We start from the raw sequence: 18,452 nt of genomic DNA, 5'->3' as shown, positions 1-18,452 counted from the left end.
GGACCAGAGGGCGGATCTGTAAACGCTGGGGAACCAGCATGTCTGTGATGGCTCAGGTTTAACCTCGGGCATGGCTGGGAGTTGTAGTCTGCAGACAGCATGTGACTGTGAGCAGCCTCTGGCAAAGAGTCATGTGAGTGTTTGCCAGCATCTAAATAAAAAGAAGATTCCTTCATCAGTGGAGATGATGGGATTTAAGGTAAGAGTTAAATGAGGTTTGTTGAACAGGGATCTCCTGAGCAGTCAACATGAAGAAAGGCTAACTTGGTGGGAAAAAGGCTTGCCTTTTCTGGACAGGCTGTTTCTTGAGCTTTTTCACCTCTGTCATGACTCCTTTGCAGTAATGAACGATCCCTTTAGAAGATGCTGGGAGTAATTTGCCTTTCTGTTGCCTGCCACCTTTGGACAGCTGATCGGAAAGGGTGCAAGGGTTGCATGATGCCCTCACAGGCAGTTAGCCCTGAGTGTGCTGTCCAGACATGCTTGACAGCTCTGGCTGGTCCTGACTCTCCACCTGTGTGCAGTGCATCCACTCAAGTCTTCAGGCAATCAGATAGGTTTACAGATCTGCCTGTGCATGTGCATGCATGACTAATCTCATGAAAGTGCTGGCTCTGTAACTGCTTAATAACAGGATTTCACCCTTTCCCGTTGACCCACCGTGGCAGGCAGCAGCCAACGACTATAACCCATGGGGCAAGCCCAGCCGGCTCAGAGACCAGTCTCTTCAAGAAAGGGATGATGAGGGAGGGAAACCTGTGCCGCGCCAGCACAGCCCCCCCCCCGCCCCCCCAGAAGCGGTTGTGCTGAAGACCGAGGGAAGGCGGGAACATGCTCTACACCAGGCGCTGGAGGGCAAAGCCGGGGCCGAGCACGGGCCCCTTTGCCAGTGGCCCACTCGCGGCTCCCACGCCTCTGAGGGGGCACAAGGCACCCAGGGCACCACCCTGGTGTGCCCGGGGGCTCGGTGGGCGGCCCAGCCCCCAGTGAGAGCAGCAGCGCGGTACGGCCCCTCACGCCGGCCCCAGCCCCGGGCCCGGGCGCTTGCACCAGCGGGGCACCGGGAGGGCGAGGGGGGAGTAGGCCCCGGGGCCACGCCGCTGGGCAGGCTCCGGCGCACGGTATCCCGAACCCCACCCGCGATAGGAGCAGCGGGGTTCGTCAGGGGAGGCTAAATACGTGGAGCTGCCGCCCCAATGCCATGCAACCCGTGGCGGGGTGGCGGCCCAGCTCAGACCCCGGGGAACGGCGCTCCCCCGCCGGCCCGGCCATCGATGCGCTCGGCAATCTCTCACCCCGCCTCCTCCCTCGCCCCCGCGGGTGCCACGTTGGAGGTGCTCGGCGTTCGGCTGGTTGCCCCTGGCCCCGGCGCCGGGCGGGTGTCCCTTGTCTCCCTCTCCAAGATGGCGGCCGCGGGCGGCGGCGGCGCGGCGGGAAGCGGCACCGCCGAGTGAGGCGGCCGCGGCGCCTCCCCACCCTGCGGCTGCGGCTCGGCACCGGCGGGCCGGCAGGCCCTGTCGCCGCTAAGTGGCCCCGCCGCCCGGGGCACGCTCGGGCTTGCTGCAGGGGCGGAGCCGCGGGCTTGGAGTGAGGCCGGAGCCCGCTCGGGTGAGAGGGCGCGCGGGCGGGAGAGAGGCGGCCGATCCCGCTTCGAACGGAGGCGGCGGGAGGGGCGCGGGCGGCGGCGTGGCCCGGGCCCTGAGGGTGTTGGCGCGCATGCGCGGGGCTGGGCCGCGGGGTGCCCCGGGGGGCGCGGGACGGCGGGACGGGCCTGGCCCCAGCCCCGGCCCCGAGGGTTGTTCCCTCCGCCGCGCTCGGAACTGCCGGCGTGGCCCGCCTGCCCCTTCAGGGCGTTGGGAGCGCCGGCGGGAAACGGGGCGAGGGAGCCCGCCCGGAACTGCCGCCCCTCCGCTTGCACCCGCGGTGGTGTAGCGGCAGTGAGGTGTGCGGCCTCCCGCGGGGGAGCGGAGTGCGGAGGGGCTGCAGGAGAGCAGCGCTTGGCCATGGTCCCGCAGGAGTGTGCGTTAAGGAGGGGGAGACGTGGAGAGAGAAGGCTTCTGCACTGGACCTGCTTCTGCACTGGACCTGTGCGCTTGCTGCTGAAACCGAAGAATTTGAAGCCAGGGAGGAATTAGGATTTATAGGATGAGACTAGTTATGGATATGTTTTGTATTTGCGGGGTTAGAGGTCTAGGTTGTAAAACCCTCTGGGCATTATCTACCAAACTTTATTCCAAGCAGATAAGATTTAAAAAGAGTGTAAAAGGTATGTGTGTAGCTGTAAATAAATCTTAGTTTCTTCAAGTCATCCGCTCATGAATGACTGTCTTCAGCTTTGGTTTTTTTTGTATCTAGATCAGGCCCTTGTCATCTTAAGCGCAGTGCTATAGTATCATATGTGTTCCCATTGAAGTCCATATGACAACTGAACGTCATGAAACGTTGACAAGATCTGGTTCAAGATTGTGAGCCCATAGGTGGCAAGATGCTCTTTGTTATTGCAAAGTGCAGTGCTCTAGTGCATATACATATGCAGTGCACTTGTGTGCTTACATAAATTCTGCCTACAAAATGCTGTGCTTGCTACCAACCATGTATATTGGTCAGAATACTGACTTAAAACATTTTGTGGCAGATGGTTTCCCAAAACCTGAAGAACATGTATTCCTATGAATTTAAACAGAAACATCTCCTGTGTACCTGCAAGCTTGATTTAGTTGAGACTTTGATGTTTCACTTAAGTAACCACTATGGGATGAATATGTTGTACATTCTCAGGCTCAGCCAATTATTTATAAAATTGAGGTGCGTGCAGGGATGTACAAGCACAAGTTCCCTGCTATCAAGGTATTCAAATCTCTAACTTCAGTGTGGCAAGATTACTGTGACGGCTAGAATGAGAAAACTGCATGGTCTTTGTGGTTGAATGCTTACACATGTGTGCACATACACACAAACACAGAAAATCAGTTACGTGCAATTGCTTTAATCACTTACGCGCAGAAGGTCAATCCTTTCATGCTAAGCTGGTTGCTGACTGAAGAACAAAAGCTGTTTCCTCTAAGAGAACCAGAGTACAGCTATTCCATAAGGTCACTGTCCTACTACATGCCAGCAACTGTGGAACAGAATGACTCAGTTAGAGGAAGCCTGAAATCTGGGGGCTGGCAGGGGTTGGGGTGCCACCAAAGGCCTAGCGAAAAGGAGTGCTTTCTTCCGTTCCCTCTCCCAGGCTGGCATTCAGAATGGCTGCAGTGGTAGTGTTGGGAAACGCATCAGAAGGGTGCACACCTTCACTACAAAATGTGCGATCCTTTAGTTAAAAAGATTTGAAATTACTCTTTTGTAGTACAGTGATTTCTGCATGGTTCCTTCTTTTCCTTCACTTCATCTGAGGTTCAAGGGTTTGAAATCTTTTTAAATATCCCACTCTTTGCTGCAGTGGCTCCTGACAAAAAATGGCTTTGACACAAGTTTGGGTGCAGTTTTGTGTGACATGAAAATCAAACCTGGCTGTCTTCTCACCCTCTTTCTATTTTTGTAAGTAAATTACATCAGTGATTTGGAGATTTTACAAGGAAGAGGTGGACTTTTACATCTTGAAAATAATAGAAGAACAACCTCCAATTTAATAAAAAAAAAAGACTGTCAAGCCTGAAGAGTGAGCATGAACTGACCTGAAGTTAGACTCCTTTCCTTTCCCACTGTCTTCCAGAGAATCTTCACTTGGTTCAGAGGGAGTTTCCCATTTTGCATCGTGATTCTTCTTTATGGGAGGGTTATTTTCATTCTCTGTTTCTCAGACCTTTTTCTGTAGATGGGAACGGGGGAAGGAGCCCAGACGTGGCAACACATTCTCAGGCTCCTGCAGGACCACCATGGCTTATGATGACTCCAAGAAGAAAGAAGGTATGACTGCTTCATAATCTCAGAGGGAGTTGCCAAAAAAAAAAAAAAAAGGGTACCCTCTGCAGCCCGTACCAGGCCATGCAGTCAGAGTGGGAACATGTATGCTGTGGAGCACTTAAATTTAGCCTAGCCAAGTTGCTGGAGGATCCCAAGCCCTTGACTTCCAGGTGTAAAGTACTGGGATTAGAACTGGAAAGAAATGGGTGGTATTTCCTAATGCAAACACCTTGAATGGAAACTCTGCCACTGCAGCCTTTCTTCTCCCAGCCAGGTCAATGGAATGGGAGACCAGGGATGAGGATACATTTGGTCATGGTAACATTTCTAGGTCCATTTGTCAATAGGAAGAAATATACAAGGGTTAAAAATGAAATCTTGAGCGATTGTGTTATAGCATTAGAGCACTGAGCCCAATCCCTGTGGTCAGAGAGTACAGATTGTTATCTTTTAAGCCCCTGTGCTTGTTGGGTTTTGTGCATCACTCTGTGCCAATGACTGCTGTTATATTTTTTTGTGCATAGTCCACATCTATCATTCCTTAATGGGGTATTTAATTTCTTCCTTTTTTCCCATTTCATGTAAATCTTAGAGTTCCTAGAGAGGGATCGAAGTGCTGATGACGTGGGGCTGGCAACTAGCAGGATACAGCGAGAGAAAAAGCGCTCTTACAAGGATCTGCTGCAAGAGGAAGACCAGGTAGCAACTCAGGTCAGGAAGCCCTCAGAGAAAAGGTTGAAGGTGTAATGATCTGTGTAAAGCTAGTGCTGGAATTGGACGGATGGATTTCTTGTTCTTTTTTTATATAGAAATGCATGTAGAAGACAGCAAGAGCAGCTAATCATGTCCTGCAATGTTCAGTAACTTTGCTGGGGAAAAGAGGGGGTCAGTCTAAATTACAACTGATTCCGATTTTTCTGGCCTCAGAAAATAGGGTAGTAGGATGCAGTCATAGTCTTGATGTAGAACTTTGCAAGTCATAAGGTAGCATGAATAACTTTTTACACACACAAAAAGATTTTTAGAATTTGTGGTTGTATAAATAGCCAGCAAAGGATGAATATAATGTTAACTGATGCGCTGTTGTCTTCCTGATTCTGCAGACAGCCTGAAACGATAGCTCTTGAGAGGTATGAACTTGCCCTATTCACCTCTTTGGGGCCTTAACTTTGAAATCACATAGTGACAACTTAAGTTTCTTCTAAACTTTTCTCTTTGAGATAAAATTTCTGCTGTTAGCTCAAAGGTGACTATCATGTGATTTTTATTTTTTTTTTATCTGGAAAAGAAGTTCTAGTTTAAAATTAAAATCTTCTACCATGCAGATGGAATTCTGTAGAGGAGCTTCATTTTCAGACCATAAATTGGTCAAGAGACAAATAATAATTGGGTGACATGACATATTAAGGACAATTTTTTGGCCTTTCATTTTAATTGTCACCTCTCTACCTCCTTTCACTTCTTTTATCTTTTTCAGCATATTAAACATGAACTGCTCACCTTCATTTTCAAGGCTTGACAGCCTATGCATGCTTAGTTATTTCTTAGCTTTATTAAGAGGTAGATGTCTGTCTTTTACCAACTCATCAGCTGATCTCCAAGTGCTGGCTTTCATTGCCCATTTCTTAAAACTTTCAAATGTGGTTTTTCAAGTTTTCTTGTGTATTGTTCCTCTCACGTGGAGGGAGCTCCCTGTAGGGATCTGTCTTTCAGTTTCCTTATAGCCCTGTTGTGCTGCAATGCCTACAGAAAGCTTGATGCCAGTTAGGTGGCTGATGTGCTGAAACCAATCCTGACTAATACCATTTTTTGTGTTCTCCCATCTATCTGTACCATGCTTTTTGTCTCTTACCTTAAACCTACACTGTGGGCTCTTGGGGACAGAGTGTGTTTCATTTGCTTGTTTTAGCACCTAGAATAATGATCCTCGTTCATACCTAGGGTTCCTTGATGTTACAGTAGTACAAATAACTCTTGATATCTCCTACAAATTATTATCTATGTCAATAGTCTGTGTGAATCTCATATTATTTCCTTCTTGTTTGTCAGCAAATTTTTTCTTATTATTCTAGGACAGTGAGGTTTTTCCAGGGACAGAACCTCACAAAAAGAAGAGAAAGCACTCCTCCGATGAGTCCTGCTACAGAGGTAACATAGTAATCAAGCAGGGGAAGGGGCTAACAGATCATGACTTTGATGAAAGGATGCTGTTAAGCCAGTGTCATCAAGCTTTGTCATTAGCACTTAAGGGGGAGAGTACATCAACCTGTCTTAGGACAATCAGAAACCTGACACTGATCAGCACCAGACAGCAGAAGATTAGAGAATGATATTTTCTGAGTCTAGCTTAACAAGTTGCCATTGTTGGGGGTGGAGATCTTCCACCCCCTTTTCATTGGCAAGTTGTAGTTTTCTAATCCATGCCTTCTCGTTTGGCGTTTGCATTTATTTTTTTCCCTATTGCATTCCAAACTGTAGTTTTACTTGCAGATAGTATTACTTTATCTGAATTTATAAAAATAGTATGCACGAGGGTGAAAAATAAATGTTTTTAGGTTCAGTTTAAGAATAGAAACATTATTCTCAAATTAATAAGCTGGCCAGAAAATGACAGTTATGTTCATGAAAGCTTAATAGGTTAAAGGGTTTTTTTGGCCCAATGAAAAGAGAAAGGCAAGCTGAAATTTCATCAAAATATGTTTTCAGAATGAAAAAGCTTGTATTTTCTATTCATTGGTCTCACCTTGGCGAAAAATGTCACTAAAACCTTGCACTTGAGATGTAATTTCAGGCTCAATAAGATACATTTTCATCAAAATATGTTATTTCACAATAGATTACAGAGTTTGACAAAACTCCGAGAACTTTCCTACTCTGTCTTCCTGCCTTAAATTATTTGACCAACTCAGGCATTACAGCTCCTGAATTGTATCATTAAGGCCATGCTGAGCTGGCTACAAGCTTCAGACACCTGTTTAATCCAGGGTGTAAATCTGTTAGCTGTAATTGTAAGTCTTTCAGGATTCCCACTTTACTTCTTTGGGCTAGTGTAATGCTGCCTTTAAGGGAATCATCTTGATGTACATTTCTCTTGATCTTTTTCAGGTGTTTCGCCTTTGGATCTACCATCAAAGAAGAAGAAAAAAGCAGTTTCTAGCCCATCCTCAGCTGATACAACCATGGATTTACTCAAGGCTATCACCTCACCTTTGGCCACAAGCTCAAAGTCTTCAAAGAAGACCTCTGAAAAAACATCTTATTCTTCCTCTGGCCATTCTGAAAGCAAAAAGGAGCACCACAAGAAGAAGCTGAGTGGGAGCAGTGGGGAGCACTCAATGGATGATGGCAGCTTCCACAAATCTAAAAAAATGAAACCTCTATATGTGAACACAGAAACACTTACTCTTCGTGAACCTGATGGCTTGAAGATGAAGCTCATACTTTCACCAAAAGAGAAAAGCAGTGCAGCAGATGATGGTTCTTTCTCCTATTCTTCAGCACCAGCAGCTGCAAAAAAATCTTCAAAGAAATCAGCTCGAGATGAGCAAGGCTCATTCCTGCTGGGTCATGAACTGCAGAGTTTCCTGAAGTCATCCCGGAAGAAGCACAAACCACCTCCAGATTCACATGCACCTTCTGAGAGTTTTAGTGCTGACACCTCCCTTTTTTCAGAGGGCCATGGGAGCGAGTGTGAGATTTCAGGTATGGAGGCACCACCAGAATCTGGTTCCTCTTCTGGTGGGGAGTTGGAGGCTGGGGAACTAGTGATAGATGACTCCTACCGGGAAATCAAGAAGAAGAAGAAGTCAAAAAAAAGTAAGAAAAAAAAGGACAAGGAGAAACACAGAGAGAAGAAGCACTCTAAGTCTAAAAAGAGTTCTGGGCATGGTTCTATGACAGTAGCGGAAGTAACAGTGTCACCACCACCTCCTCCCAGTACCCCCTATGTTCTTCCTCCGCCTCCTCCTTCTGGTTTTCACTCAGATGGTCAAGGTGAGAAGAGGAGGAAAAAGGAAGACAAGGAGAAGGACAAAGCTGAGAAATGGGAAAAGGAAAAGGAGAGAGAAAAGGAAAAGGAGAGAGAAAAGGAAAAGGAGAGAGAAAAGGAAAAAGAACGAGAAAAGGAAAAAGAACGAGAAAAGGAAAAGGAACGAGAAAAGGAAAAGGAACGAGAAAAGGAAAAGGAACGAGAAAAGGAAAAAGAACGAGAAAAGGAGAAGGAACGAGAAAAGGAGAAGGAACGAGAAAAGGAGAAGGAACGAGAAAAGGAAAAGGAACGAGAAAAGGAAAGAGAAAGAGAAAAGGAAAGAGAAAGAGAAAAGGAAAGAGAAAGAGAAAAAGTAAGGAAAATTGGAGGGAAAATAGAAGTTGGGTGATGGGTAATGGTGAATTAGGCACTCCATTACAAAGGCATGTTAAATTGAAACAGAAGGATAACTAATACCAGGATCGATGGTTTTACTGAAGCATGTTTGGAAGAATGTGTCAGCCACTGTGATTTATCTTTGTAGCAAAAGGAATAGGTATCATTCTGGTTTTGTGGCACAGGCAATCTAACTGATAGAGGTTCTTTGAAAAAATTGTACTTAATTTGCTTGGTACAGGTTATGTACCAAGCACAATGGCATAATTTTCTAAGATAACCAGTCCTAGCTATTGCCAAGCAGACTTTTGGACTAGTGATCTAGACCATCATCACAGCTCCATAGTTGCCATAACAGAAATGTGGGAAGACTCACACAAGTGGAGTGCTGTGATCGATGGCTACCAACTTTTCAGAAGGGATAGGCAAGGAAGGAGAGGTGGTGGGGTGGCCCTCTATGTTAGGGGCAGTTTTGAATGTCTAGAACTTAACAATGTGAATGACAGTTTCGAGTGTTTATGGATAAGAATCAAGGGGAAGGCCAATAAGGCAGACATTGTGATGGGAGTTTGTTATACACCCCCCCAATCAGGATGTAGGAACCAATGAAATATTCTATAAGCAGCTGGCAGAGGTCTCACGATCACTCACCCTTGTTCTCGTGGGGGACTTCAACTTCCTAGATGTCTGCTGGAAATACTACACAGCAGAGAGGGAACAGTCATGGAGGTTCCTGGAGTGTGTGGAAGACAACTTCCTAACACAGCTGGTGAAGGAACCAACTAGGGAAAGTGCCCTACCGGACCTACTGTTTGTTAACAGAGAAGGTTTTGTGGGGGGTGTAAAGGTTGGAGGTCGTCTTGGGCAGAGTGATCACGAAATGGTAGAGTTTTCAATTCTTGGTGAAGCAAGGCGGGGAGCCAGCAGAACTGCCACCTTGGACTTCCAAAGGGCAGACTTTAGCCTGTTTAGGAACATGGTCGAGAGTGTCCCTTGGGACGCAGTTTTGAAGGGCAAAGGTGCCCAGGAAGGTTGGTCATACTTCAAGCAGGTACTCTTAGAAGCACAGGAGGAGGCCATCCCCATGTCCCGAAAAACAAGCCAACGGGGAAGAAGACCAGCCTGGCTAAATAGAGAGCTTTGGCTGGACCTCAGGAAAAAAAGGAAAGCTTACATTCTCTGGAAAAGGGGGTTGACAATTTATGAGGATTACCAAGATGTAGCAAAGCTATGCAGGGGGGAAATTAGAAGGGCCAAAGCTCAATCAGGACTCAGCTTGGCCACTGCAGTTAAAGATAATAAGAAGAGATTCTTTCAGTGTATCAATAGAAAAAGGAAGACTAGGGAAAATGTAGGCCCACTGATGAATGAGACAGGTGCCCTAGTGGTGGAAGACACAGAGGAGGCAAAGTTACTGAATGCCTTCTTTTCTTCAGTCTTCACTGCTAAAGCTGTCCCTCATGAATCCCAAACCCTGGAAGGCAAGGGGGAAGGTCTGGAGAGAGGAAGATTTTCCCTCAGTGAGGAGGACCAGGTCAGAGACCACTTGGCCAAGCTGAACATCCATAAGTCCATGGGCCCTGACAGGATGCACCTGTGAGTGCTGAAAGAGCTGGCAGGTGTTATTGCTGGACCAGTCCATCATCTTTGAAAGGTCATGGGGAACAGGAGAGGTGCTGGAGGACTGGAGGAAGGCTGACATCACTCCAATCTTCAAAAAAGGCAAGAAGGAGGACCCAGGGAACTACAGGCCAGTTAGTCTCACCTCTGTCCCTGGGAAGGTAATGGAGCGACTCATTCTGGATGTCATCTCCAAACACGTTGAGGAACAGGAAGTTATTGGAGGTGGTCAACATGGATTTACCAAGGGTAAATCATGGTTGACCAATCTGGTAGCCTTCTATGATGTTATAACTGGTTGGTTGGATGAGGGGAGAGCTGTAGATGTCATCTACCTTGACTTTAGCAAGACTTTTGACACTGTCTCTCATAACATCCTCATTAGGAAGCTGAGGAAGTATGGGCTAGATGAGTTGACAGCGAGGTGGATTGAGAGCTGGCTGTGTGACAGAACTCAGAGGGTTGTGATTAATGGAGCAGTGTCAAGTTGGAGGCCTGTAACCAGCAGTGTCCCCCAGGGGTCAATACTCAGTCCAATCTTGTTCAATATATTCATCTATAACCTGGATGAGGGGACAGAGCGTATCCTCAGCAAATTCACTGATGATACCAAACTGGGTGGGGTGGCTGACACTCCAGAGGGCCACGCTGCCATCCAGCGTGACCTGGACAGGCTGGAGAGCTGGGCAGAGAAGAACCTAATGAGGTTCAACAAGAGCAAGTGCAGCGTCCTGCACTTGGGGAGGAAGAATGCTAGGCACCAGTATAGGTCAGGGGCGGACCTGCTGGGAAGTAGGTCTGAGGAGAAGGATCTGGGGGTCCTGGTAGATAGTAAATTATCCATGACCCAGCAATGTGCCCTTGTCGCCAAAAAGGCCAAAGGAATCCTGGGCTGCATAGGGAAGAGTGTGGCCAGTAGGTCGAGGGAAGTCATTCTCCCCCTCTACTCTGCACTGGTGAGGCCACAGCTGGAATACTGTGTCCAGTTTTGGGCTCCCCAGTTCAAGAGAGACAGGGAACTGCTGGAGAGAGTCCAGCGTAGGGCAACTGAGATGACTGAGGGATTGGAGCATCTCCCGTATTAGGAAAGGCTGAAAGAGCTGGGACTCTTTAGCCTGGAAAAGAGAAGGCTGAGGGGAGACCTTATTAATGCTTACAAGTATCTAAAGGGTGGGTTGAAGGAGGATGGAGCCAGGCTCTTTTCAATGGTTCCCATTGACAGGACGAGGGGTAATGGGCACAAGTTAGACCACAGGAAGTTCCGTTCAAATACGCGGAAACACTTCTTTACGGTGAGGGTGACAGAGCACTGGCACAGGCTGCCCAGGGAGGTTGTGGAGTCCCCTTCTCTGGAGATTTTCAAGACCCGCCTGGATGCAGTCCTGAGTAATGTGCTCTAGGCAATCCTGCTTTAGCAGGGGAGTTGGACTAGATGATCTCTAGAGGTCCCTTCCAACCTGAAAATTACATGATTCCTGTAAAAAGGAATCAAACTGTAACCCGAAAAGTGAAGATATTTACCCATTTGCTCCTGTATTCAAATGAAATTCTTATTGACTGCCACATTCCCAGTTTTGTCCTGTACTCCTAAATTCAGTTTTCTATGATTAGTGTATAAAAATAGGAGTAGGAGAAATGGTTGCTAGCATATGAATGAGTTTACAGGTGATATAACTGTAGCTGTGTAAGTATGTAAATGAGGAAAAGAAGTGTCTGTATGTTCAGATAGGCAAGAGTTGCTTTGTGTTAGGAAATGGGCAGATATAGCTCAGATTTGTCCAGCCATTATTCTGTTCTGTTTGGTAAGTTTTCTCTGATCATAGCTCAGTAACTGCTTGTGTCTCTGCTGTCAGTGTACTTATACTGTCTATTTTCCTGCCAATTTGAAGTGTTTTGTAAGGATGCAAGGAACAGAACAAAACATTATGATGAGGACTGCATTGTTTTGACAGATATATAATAGGTACTGTCAATAGTATGACAGATAATTTTTTTTTTATTATTTTATGTTTTAAAACAGATATATTAACAGAGTTGTATGTTGATCCTGGATTTAGAATAGCAGGTGGTTGTAACTTATGAAAGAAATGCATTGATAGAGTTGTTGCAAGATAAGCCTTATACTAAGACTGGTTCTGGTTGGTTCCTGTGCTTTCATACACACTAAATGCAGCCAGAACATGTAAAACACTGCTTTTTAGGTTCCTAATCTAAGTGCCACATCTTTCTTTAAGTCTTCAATAAATGCCAAATTCTTACTAAATGTAGCTCTCATCATAATTAAAAATCTTTGTTTCCTTTTCTTCTTCTGACTAGCCAAAGAAGAAAAACATGTCTGCGTATCAAGTTTTCTGTAAGGAATATCGTACAAATATTGTGTCTGAGCACCCTGGAATAGGTGAGAGAATGATCTGTCCTTCTCTTCTCTTGATTGTATACCAGTCGGATTAGTTAGCAGGGCATATCATCTCTGTTTCATACCAATGTTTTAATTTTGACAGAATGCAAAGAATTCTTCCAATTTTCTTTAAATAAGAGGTGGCAGAAGTAGTGTATTTCATGATTTGATTTCATTGTATTTTAACCAAACTGTGAAGCTGGATAAAGAAATTGCTAGCTCCTTCTTTCTTTACTTTAAGAGTTAACCTTCATTGTGCCACTTTCCTGTATATAGATTTATGACTTTATATTCCCGGTATCAGGTTTTTTTTTTCATTTTAAACAGTAATGAGAACACATACTGGCAATCATTTTCAGGGCAGTGTGGAGAGTTCCAGTTGTGGAATGGATTGCTTCCTAAATGTGTATGCATGGGCCACCAAATTTCCCATGTTCTCTCCATGATTTTATCATTTCATTTTTTTTAAACATTTTTCTTCTTTCTTTCTGCCAGATTTTGGAGAGCTAAGTAAAAAACTGGCAGAAGTGTGGAAGCAACTACCTGAGAAGGATAAACTGGTGAGTGTGTGTGAGGTGTTTGTGTAAAATGATCTCTGTAAACTAGGTGCCTAGGTCAGAACATGCTGGCAGCATTGCCACCATACCTTGAAAAATGCTACCTATGTCCCCAAAGTATGTAAAGGTGGAAAGTATAGAAACCTCGCCCTTGCAATCATCTTTTTTTTCTCATGTTGTTGCTTCAGCAATTAGCTACGTAACATCATTCTGCCTCCAGGTCCTGGCATCAGGTAACAGAATTACCTAATGTTATGAATCTCTCTTTTTATACCATGGTAACTGCAGATCTGGAAACAGAAAGCTCAGTATCTCCAACACAAGCAGAATAAAGCAGAGGCCACCACTGTGAAAAGAAAAGCATCATCTTCAGATGGTGCCCCAAAAATAAAAGGTAATTGTTGCACTTTATTGCTCTGGTCTTTTTCTTGAACAGGAAAGGTAGTGTTGTGGGTTGAATAAAGAACAAAGGACCTTTCTTGCTTCACACCCCTACCTGCTTTCTCACAAGGCTTGACATTTAAATCATCATATTACTCAAAAACAATTTTTCTCTGAGAGCGAGAGTGATGCCAGCATTTTTCAAAAAGATTTACATGCCTAATTTGTAGAATAGTATTGTTTTTAGCAGTTTAGGGATTGAAATGTAAAATAAGAAGAGGCAGCAGGGAAGTTCTAGTGGGATTAGTTTACCTCTAGAGGAAAAAGGTTTTGGCTTGGCTTCTCTGTCCCAAACCAGATCTCCCAAATTGCATTCAGCTGAGGTAGATACTTTGTACACATAGAAGGAAAGTTTTGACTCCAAAGACCACAGGACCAGGTCCACAGAACTATTTAAGCATCCCATGCCTTTGAGATACAAACTTTACTAAGTAAATAGACTCATAAGTAACAGAGTGAAAGAAGAGAATGCGGAATTTTAATTTGTGTTTCCAGCTTCTCCAACAGGAGTGATTTCCCCTCATAAGAAATCCCCCACCAGCACTGTGGTGGTGTCTTCCTCACCAGCCAAAGTCCCTGAGACAGATCCTATTGATGTAGCTGCACACTTACAGTTGCTGGGTGAATCTCTGAGCCTCATTGGACACAGACTGCAGGAAACAGAGGTGAGTCTGTAACCAGCGATGTCACAGTGACGTTACGTAATCTACACACAGGATTGGGGGGGATTATTATTTTATTTTACTTATAAGTTTAACTGACGCTTTTCTGTTAGGAAGAGAAATCAGAGATGGCGTGTTGTGTTTCTTTGATGCATTGCTCTTTGTTTTGGGTGAAACAAAAAGCCTTGTTTCTCAGTAAACAGTAGGCATCAGAGACAGGTCCTTTGCAGCTCTGGGTCCTTGAAGGCAATTCGCAGGTCAGCAAATTCTTCAGTCTGTTGTTACTATATGTTCACCTCACATCTGGTACTTCCTTGCTATCTTTGCCAGTCTCTGGTTCAGTTTCTGTTACTGTCTCAAACCTTAAAAAACCATCAGCCTTTACCAAGATGTGTCTTGCATGTCCTGTTGTTTTCTGGCAGTATCATATTGCCAGTGCTTTGGATAGGGGCTACTATTGTTTCACCTTACCTGGTAATGTAGAAGATGTCATATTTTAATGGTTTCCTACTGTTAGATGATAGTGATTCTGTGCATGCGCACACAGACACACACTTTCAGAACTCGGCCCAGCCTGTAAGGAGAACAAATATTTGGCTCAAATAATACCATCAAATTTTATGGCTAGCGTGATCATCTCATCCCACTATGCTTGCTTGTTTTATCAGCAGTAAAATAAATGTTCTTGCATTTTGTTTCAGGTATGACCGATTGAGGTCATTCTTCAGAGCAACAACTGGACTAAAATCTCCCCCTTTACAGAAAGGCACACAAACAAATTCCTTTTTCTGAAAGTGTATCAGTGACTAAAGCATTCGTTGCAGACTTAGCATTTCTTTAGACTTCAATAATAAAAGAACTATTGTCTTTAGGACTCTTGTAGTTAACAAAATAAATGGTACAAAATGGCAAAGAAATTACATTACAAAAAAATGTGAAATTAACTGTTTTATGCAACTGACAACATTCTGACCTTTTCTGTTGTTCCCTACTTTTTTCCTACACCAGTATGTTGCTCACTGAATTCTTACATTTTTGAGTCAGCAGTCTCTCTGTGAAGCACATGGCATAGTTTTGTTACTGTGTAAATAATGAAAGTGGACTAAGAGGAGCTCAAGAGTGAAGATACTGTATCTGCATGAGAATCAATACAGTTGTGACAGAACCGTAATTTCCACTACTTATCCCTATCCAATTTTTCTTTCCTTACTTCTAGGGAATGGTGGCTGTTTCGGGAAGTTTGTCAGTACTTCTAGATTCAATCATCTGTGCTTTGGGCCCGTTAGCATGTCTGACCACACAACTACCTGAGTTGAATGGCTGCCCTAAGCACGTGTTGGTGAGTTCCTTGTGGTTATTTCCATTCTAGCACCATTAATTTCAGTAGAGTCCAGCTAGAGTTTTGATGAATCAGTCTTATGATGTGATTATAATTCCAGTGCAATAAGAAAACTCTTATACACTTTTACACTTACACACTTTTATAGGGCAATATTTCTTGAAATTCTTTCAGGTGTTACTGTTGTACAATTTTGTGCAACTTTTTTTCTCCCAGTGCCAGCTCACCTAATATTTGTAGCATTGATTGCAGCGTGTGTAGGTCCCGTTTTAGTGACTGAATCAATGCATCTGAATCAGTTAAAATCAATCCATCTGAATCAGTTAAAAGCGCCTGTACACATACCTGTATTTTTGAAAGTTCTAATTTTCCCTAGAAGTAAAAAGCACCTTCTAGCTGCCCTGTATCACACAATCTATTTTTCCTTTAGTAGCATAAAAAATAACTTGTGATCTGAGGATTCCTAATGTGATTGAGTAGGGCCTTTTACATGTGGCTGTAACCTTCTTCAAGGAAAGAAAAATAGCCTCCGTTTTAAGGAACTGTGTAACTACAGGTTCTTTTCCGCTTTAAACTACACTTAATATTGAGCCCTGATTTAGCAAGGGCTTATGGCCTGTGTAGCATGATGTGGAAATAGATTAACATGGCAGCAGCATAAAAGGAATCAGGAGTCATACCTCCAACAGGAGACATGAATAAAGCAGCGGAGAGAAGCAATGAAAAATAAACATATAGTCCGCAAAAGAGATTAAAAATGAGTCTGGCAGAGAAAACAACAAAAATGGGATAGGAATTGGCATGTTATAATAGGGCAGCCCAAACATTGGTTTATTCTGAGAATGGACTGTTAACAACAGCAAAGTTGACAGCTTAGGCTGTGAGCTTGTGAGCTCCCACAAACTGGCTGTCTGCACAAAAGCTGAGTCAGCAGGGTGTTCCCATCCTAAGCCATGGAAAAACATCCTATGCTTTTTTTCCTTCTTGCTTGCCAAGTGCATTCAGAGCGATGACACCACATGACTAACAGTGCGTATATTGGAAACTTGATCAACTTATTGTTGTAAGGGGCAATGGAGCTTTAGGTGGATCAAGATACTTACCCTTCACTTCTGAAAACTGGTATTCAGACTTGATAATAAATAAATTTTTCTGATTTTTACCATCAGATACATAACGACAGTGGTGTTTTAAGATACAGATAAAATTGTCAGTGGTCCTGCTGCGTGTAGAATGCAATTTATCTTTTCAGTCAGTAGGTGGCATTGCTAAATTCTAGAATCACAACTGGTGCAGCTCCAGCTCCTCTGTCTTCAGGAATTAACAGGTGGTATTCCTAAGGCCTTCTTCAGCCATCCAGCCACAGGCTTGAGCATACTGAAATACTGCATTTGAAGAACATAGAGATAATATACTGCGGGGTCTTGTTTTCTGATATGTACAAGAAAGACTCTTAACTCTCAGAATTCTGTTACGTTTTGCAAGGGAAACTGGAGGGCACTTCTTTTTCCCATCTGACCCCCTATTAGTGGGTATGTTTAAGGTTTTTTCTCTTTACGTTTACACTACAGAATTTCATCAAGGACTTGCAAGTGAAAAGTCAAGTTGTTGTGTTTTTTTTTATATGCTGTAACTTTGATCATTTTGCTTACATCTTTCATCACTAGTCTTTCCTGTGGTTGATGTGATATAGTCAATGTAGCTTGTTTCAAATTCAGAGATAGAGTATGAGGTTTGTAAGGAGGAGGTCACTTGAGGGAAGCCGTAAGCATTTTCCTTGTTTCCAGGTGCTTAAAAATACTGAGGTTACCGTTATATTTAGTTAACTTATGTTTCCAAAAATGCGAAACTAAGCCTAGCAGTGGTGGTGATGACTAGGCAGATTTGGTTGTCTCATTACGTGATAACTTGTAAGACATGAACATCTGTGTCATTTTTTAAGGATTTTGAGTCATTACCTGACACTAAAAAATACTGAATTTCTTTTCCCAGTCAAACACACTAGACAACATCGCCTACATCATGCCTGGACTTTGATGGGAAAGGATCCTGGGATGCATTCAGGCTCTGCATAACTGACTTGTGTACATATGCACTACACCGGCCTCCTGAAGGGTTCCGTGTGTAGGGTTTTAAAGTTTTATATCTGTATAGTATATACATAGGATTGTAACTATTTGACTTCTATTTTATGAAGAGTTGTGAAGTTAAGCTGAGAAAACCCTTTTGTGTTGGTTGGTAAAATGACTCCTCCAATCTGAAAGTATTTTGTATGAAGAATTCGGAAAGCTTTTGAGATGCTCGCCTTAAAAATTCAGACCCTTTAGCGGGGGAAGCAGCCAGAGAATGGACTTCTCAATATAAAGAAAAAAAATGTAACCATGAAAGGGGTCTTTGAAATTGGTGGCCCAGAGGGTTTGTTGACTCTGCATCCTTGATGATACTCAAAAACTGAATGAGCAGCCTGCTATAGTTTGACTTTCTTTAAGCAGGGGGATGGACCAGATGACCTACTGATACCCCTTCCAACCTAAAGTACTCTCATATTCTATATGATGATAATTTTGGACCAAGGAATAGAACTGAACTCTTCACAAGCCCTGTATCTAACTGGTTTTCAGTTTAAAGTGTACTGCTTGAGGGGGAAGCTGGATAGCTGATCAAAGATAGAGAGGTCTTTGCCTCTTGGTCACTTCTTCCAACCCCCCACCCCCCCACCCCCCGCCTTCAGTCAGTAATAACTGAAAGATGTCAGCATCAGCTGGCTGGTCAGGTAGCTGGCATTGGAAGTAAAATGGAAGATGACAATGAATTTAATCTTTTTTCTTGTGGACTTGCACCCAAATAGTCATGAGCACGATATATCAACCAACTGCATTGGCTTGAGAGAATGAACCTCCTGCTGATTTTTCCAGAGCATGGTCAGTCTGCTGTGATGGAGAGGAGCGTGGAAGCAGATGGGAAGAACTTGGATTGCTTCTGCCCATCTTGCACCTGTTTTGTGAACAGACAATTTTGGTTTCTGAGATCGCTCATCCCCCATCCCTTTCACCAGTGGTACTGAAAGAGCCATGGTGCTGCTGTGAGGCAGTGACTAATGACCAGTTTGAAGCAGTTATGGCTGAGTAGGGCACACGTGGGTTGACTGGACCGATTCCCCTTCCTT

The 18,452-nt window shown here is 44.2% G+C and overlaps 1 protein-coding gene across 3 annotated transcripts; it reads left to right on the top strand.

The window, feature by feature from the left end:
- The first annotated feature begins 1,487 nt into the window (after nucleotides 1–1,487).
- On the top strand, nucleotides 1,488–17,448 carry HMGXB4 (HMG-box containing 4). 3 transcript variants are annotated; one of them, XM_082498891.1, is made up of 10 exons: nucleotides 1,488–1,608; nucleotides 4,499–4,617; nucleotides 5,979–6,054; nucleotides 7,012–8,246; nucleotides 12,206–12,287; nucleotides 12,783–12,847; nucleotides 13,133–13,238; nucleotides 13,781–13,950; nucleotides 15,164–15,286; nucleotides 17,279–17,448. In XM_082498891.1, exons 4-10 carry the CDS (start codon nucleotides 7,086–7,088, stop codon nucleotides 17,321–17,323), a joined length of 1,752 nt encoding a protein of 583 aa, XP_082355017.1. In that variant the 5' UTR covers nucleotides 1,488–1,608; nucleotides 4,499–4,617; nucleotides 5,979–6,054; nucleotides 7,012–7,085; the 3' UTR covers nucleotides 17,324–17,448. The 3 variants fall into 3 exon arrangements, with proteins under 3 accessions (XP_082355017.1, XP_082355015.1, XP_082355016.1); XM_082498889.1 differs by lacking the exon at nucleotides 1,488–1,608 and adding an exon at nucleotides 3,808–3,909 and having other exon boundaries at nucleotides 4,499–4,605; XM_082498890.1 differs by lacking the exon at nucleotides 1,488–1,608 and adding an exon at nucleotides 3,816–3,909.
- The last annotated feature ends 1,004 nt before the right edge of the window (nucleotides 17,449–18,452 follow it).

Source organism: Vanellus vanellus (assembly GCF_965231255.1).
Source record: "Vanellus vanellus genome assembly, chromosome: 1".
Classification (NCBI taxonomy): domain Eukaryota; kingdom Metazoa; phylum Chordata; class Aves; order Charadriiformes; family Charadriidae; genus Vanellus; species Vanellus vanellus.
Note: the sequence above shows the minus strand (reverse complement) of the source record. Positions and strands in the feature narration are given on the sequence as shown.